The 5,000-nt window shown below is 47.9% G+C and overlaps 1 protein-coding gene across 1 annotated transcript in view; it reads right to left on the bottom strand.

Moving 5' to 3' along the window:
* Nucleotides 1-5,000, bottom strand: part of LOC115145329 (low-density lipoprotein receptor-related protein 8-like) — a 285,564-nt gene that overhangs the window by 24,961 nt on the left and 255,603 nt on the right. Inside the window, exon 14 of the mRNA XM_065003195.1 lies at nt 3,623-3,764. Within this exon, the coding sequence (XP_064859267.1) occupies nt 3,623-3,764 (142 nt within the window). The remainder of the gene's footprint in view (nt 1-3,622; nt 3,765-5,000) is intronic.

Here is a 5,000-nt window from a genome sequence, read left to right as displayed (position 1 = left end):
GATGACAATAATAAGCGATGGGACGTGTGCTGTTATACAGGAGGACGCTGCAAACCCTGCAGAGATACTCTGCTCTCACAGAAACTCAACTAGCTTCCAAAGTTCAGTTTCACACAAAAAAAAAGAACAGCTGAGGGGGAAATATACTGAACAAAAAAATGAAACGCAACATGCAACAATTCCAACGATTTGATTGAGTTACAGTTCATAGAAGGAAATTGGTCCGAATGAGTTTTCCCCCACAAAAGGGTGTTATTACAGACAGTAACACTCCTCAGTTTCATCAGCTGTCTCAGGTGGCTGGTCTCAGATGATCCCGCAGGTGAAGAGGCCCGGATGTGGAGGTCCAGAGCTGGCGTGGTTACACGTGGTCTGCGGTTGAGAGGGCGGTTGGTCGTACTGCCTAATTCTCTAAAACGACGTTGGAGGCGGCTTATGGTAGAGAAATTAACATGGAATGGCCAGTTCTGGTGGACATTCCTGCAGTCTTCATGCCAATTGCACACTCCCTCAAAACTTCTGTTGCATTTTGTTGTGTTACAAAACTGCACATTTTAGATTGGCCTTTGATTGTGCCCCAGCATAAGGTGCACCTGTGTAATGATCATGCTGTTTAATCAGATTCTTGATATGCCACACCTGTCAGGTGGATTTATATCCTAACAGGGATATAAACAAATTTGTGCATTTGAACATTTGAGAGAAATAAGATGTCTGTGCGTATGGAACATTTCTGGGATCTTTTATTTTAGTTCATGAAACATGGGACCAACACTTTACATGTTGCATTTATCTTTTTGTTCAGCATAAAAAGTATTTTCTGAAATGTGTACATTTAAAAATGCCTGAAAATTAATGTGATCTTTTCACAGGATATGAAAATAGAACCATTTAAAATGAAGTGTAGGTGTATTGAATGATCTTTCATTTTGGGTTATGAAAAGAGTGCGAGAGAGAGAGAGAGAGAGAGAGAGAGAGAGAGAGAGAGAGAGAGAGAGAGAGAGAGAGGGGAGAGAGAGGGGGGAGAGAGAGAGAGTGGGAGAGAGAGAGGGGAGAGAGAGAGTGCGAGAGAGAGAGAGAGTGAGAGAGAGAGAGAGAGAGAGGGAGAGAGAGAGAGAGAGAGTGAGAGAGAGAGAGAGAGAGAGAGAGAGAGAGAGAGAGAGAGAGAGAGAGAGAGAGAGAGAGAGAGAGAGAGAGAGAGAGAGAGAGAGAGAGAGAGAGAGGGGGAGAGAGAGAGAGAGAGAGAGAGAGAGAGAGAGAGAGAGAGAGAGAGAGAGAGAGAGAGAGTGAGAGAGAGAGAGAGTGCGAGAGAGAGTGAGAGAGAGAGAGAGAGAGAGAGAGAGAGACAGAGAGAGAGCGAGAGAGAGAGAGAGAGAGACAGAGAGAGAGCGAGAGAGAGAGAGTGAGAGAGAGAGAGAGACAGAGAGAGAGAGAGAGAGAGAGAGAGAGAGAGAGAGGGGGAGAGAGAGAGTGCGAGAGAGAGAGAGAGAGAGAGAGAGAGAGAGAGGGGAGAGAGAGAGTGCGAGAGATAGAGAGAGAGAGAGAGAGAGAGAGAGAGAGAGAGAGTGAGAGAGAGAGAGAGAGAGAGAGAGAGAGAGAGAGAGAGAGAGAGAGAGAGTGCGAGAGAGAGAGAGAGAGAGAGAGAGAGAGAGAGAGAGAGTGAGAGAGAGAGAGAGAGAGAGAGAGAGTGCGAGAGAGAGAGAGAGTGAGAGAGAGAGAGAGAGAGAGAGAGAGAGAGAGAGACAGAGAGCGAGAGAGAGAGAGAGAGAGAGACAGAGAGAGAGCGAGAGAGTGCGAGAGAGAGAGAGAGACAGAGAGAGAGAGAGGGACAGAGAGAGAGAGAGAGAGAGAGAGAGAGAGAGAGAGAGAGAGAGAGAGAGAGAGAGAGAGAGAGAGAGAGGGAGAGAGAGAGAGAGAGAGGGGGAGAGAGAGAGTGCGAGAGATAGAGAGAGAGTGAGAGAGAGAGAGAGAGAGAGAGAGTGCGAGAGAGAGAGAGAGAGAGAGAGAGAGAGAGAGAGAGAGTGAGAGAGAGAGAGAGAGAGAGAGAGAGAGAGAGAGAGAGAGAGAGAGAGGGAGAGAGAGAGAGTGAGAGAGAGAGAGAGAGAGAGAGAGAGAGAGAGAGAGAGAGAGAGAGAGAGAGTGCGAGAGAGAGAGAGAGAGAGAGAGAGAGTGCGAGAGAGAGACAGAGAGAGAGAGAGAGAGAGAGAGAGAGAGAGACAGAGAGAGAGCGAGAGAGAGAGAGAGAGAGAGACAGAGAGAGAGAGAGAGAGTGCGAGAGAGAGAGAGAGACAGAGAGAGAGAGAGGGAGAGAGAGAGAGAGAGAGAGAGAGAGGGAGAGAGAGGAGTCAAAGCAAGACAGAGAATAGGGTAGCGAAATCTTCCTGAAACCAATTCTGCAGAGGTGGCACTATGATAAATATTTCACCTTGGAGATACTGTACATGAGGAACTAAATCTGAGTCTCAAATTGCACCCTGTTCCCTATGTCGTGCACTACTTTTGACCAATATGTAGGGAACGGGGTGCCATTTGGGACGCCGGCTAACTCTGCAGCAGGCAGCACAGCAGTAGTTCATTCATATATTTCCTCATTTAGACCCAGTTGTTTTGTTTTCAGCTTCAGGACCTGGTATGCTTCATTCTTTGACTTATATTTTATTAGTAGAGCTCTTTATTTAATAACGAGAGACTTTAATTAGCTCCACTCTACTGGCACTGAGACACGACTGGCACTGAATGAGAAGGGGAAAACAAAGGCTCAGAACACAACGCTCACACACTTGTGCACACACACACACACACACGGGCGTGCACCGCACATGCTTGCACGCACGCACGCGCTCACACACACACCACGAAAGCAGGCATACACATTTCCCAGTGTAACACACAAGCAGACAGACATATGCAGTTGAAGTCGGAGGTTTACATGCACTTAGGTCGGAGTCATTAAAACTCGTTTCTCAACCACTCCACAAGAATCTTGTTAACACACACTAGTTTTGGCAAGTCGGTTAGGACATCTACTTTTGACACTTGACCCATTTTAACACAGACAGTTTTGTTCCAGTGCTCTATCCCCCAAAAATACTAGTACTACTGCAGGTTGTCTGTGTGTCTGTATACTGAGTATACCACACTTCCTAATATTGAGTTGCACAACTCCCCTTTTGCCCTCAGAATAGCCTCAATTCGTCGGGGCGTGGACTCTACAAGTTGTCGAAAAGCGTTCCCAAATACCTGCCCAAGTTGACTCCAACGCTTACCGCAATCGTGTCAAATTAGCTGGTGTCCTGTGGGTGGTGGATTATTCTGTTGAAACTGTTGAGCGTGAAAAACACTGCAGCGTTGCAGTTCTTGACACATACCGGCGCGCCTGGCACCTGCTACCCCGTTCAAAAGGAACCTAAAATCTTTTGTCATTCAGCCTCTGAATGGCACACGTCCACAATCCACGTCTCAATTGTCTCAAAGCTTACAAATCCGTCTTTATCGAAGTGAATTTAACAAAGTGACATCAATAAAAGGATCATAGCTTTCACCTGGGCCAGTCTGCATCATGGAAAGAGTGGGTGTTCCTAATGTTCTGTACGCTCGGTGGACGTACGCGTCTGTCACTCACCTCTGGGTTGCCGTAGTTCGTGGAACACCACTACGTCCAGAGGGTTGTTGAGGTGTTCGGCTAGCGTAGCCACGTCGCGGCCTGTTAGCCTGTTAGCACTGTAGATCGCCTCATCCTCCAGGTCTGTCCAGTATACACGGTCCTGGAGGACAGGAGATAGATAGACTCAGTCCTCAACATACCATCAGCAGTTATTCTTCTAAGGTACACGGGGCAGAGGGACGGGAGGCTGTGCAATCGCTGGGAGTCAAGGAGAGGCTCAAGGCATATCTGCCTGCAGATAAGGGGGTCCCATTGTTGCCACAGACACATCTAAGTATGACCAGGACGTTCTAAGGCAACTCAATGACCATTTTTATGATCCAATATCATTCCAAAATCTACAGTAAAAAGTAAGTAGCCTATCACACTACGTGGAGCTCCCATGCGCTGATGAACAGTCATTGACTTCCATCAGTACATGTAATGACTTTTGCCGATACATACATCGAGTGGGGCTATACTCCGAAGCAGTCCAAATGGACCCAGACCAGATCCAGGTTTCTATTTACAACTTTTAATTACTTTCTGTCCTTTTCTCTCTCTCGCCCTCCCTTCCTCTCTTCCTCAGACCACCCCCCCTCTCTCTCTCTCTCTCCCTACTCTCTCTCTCTGACTCTCTCTCTCCTTCTCATCTAATGCCTCCTTATCAGCCTCTCCAGTGATACCATAGCAGCAGGAGCGGAGGCTGAGGTGATGGTTCCACGGTTGCTACGGCAACCCCGGATTCATCTGCAACCACGAGCGCACATGAAACGAGAGAGAGAGAGAGAGAGGCAGAAGAGGAGAGAGAGTTTGTGAGAGAGTGAGAAAGAGAGAGCGAGATAAACAGAGGGAGAGGGATAAGAGGTAGAGAGAGAGATCGACATTGAGAGATGTGGGCTAACTTACTCTGGCATGTGCTCAGGCTTAGTCCCTCGGTCTCAATTACGGTGAGGTGCAGAAATAGGTTTGTTTACAAAGCCTTGTGTTTCTAAAGGTCAGCTGGCAGCAGGAGGTCTGGTGCAGGTGGTTCCTGGGTATCTAACCTCCCTGGATTATCAATGGAGGATTATTTTATCCTTCACCTCTCCTTGTTTTTCTTTCTTTCTTTCTCTCCTTCTCCGTCCCCCTCTCTCTCTCTCTCTCTCTCTCTCTCTCTCTCTCTCTCTCTCTCTCTCTCTCTCTCTCCCTCTCTCTCTCTGTCTCTCTCTCTCTCCCTCTCTCTCTCTCCCTCTCTCCCTCTCTCTCGCTCTCTCTCTCTCTCTCTCTCTCTCTCTCTCCCCCTCTCTCTCTCTCTGTCTCTCTCTCTCTCTCTCCCCCTCTCTCTCTCTCTCTCTGTCTCTCTCTCTCTCTCGCT

This window comes from Oncorhynchus nerka, linkage group LG17 (assembly GCF_034236695.1).
Source record: "Oncorhynchus nerka isolate Pitt River linkage group LG17, Oner_Uvic_2.0, whole genome shotgun sequence".
Lineage (NCBI taxonomy): Eukaryota > Metazoa > Chordata > Actinopteri > Salmoniformes > Salmonidae > Oncorhynchus > Oncorhynchus nerka.
The sequence above is the reverse complement of the archived record's forward strand: the minus strand, read 5'-3'. Positions and strand labels throughout refer to the sequence as shown.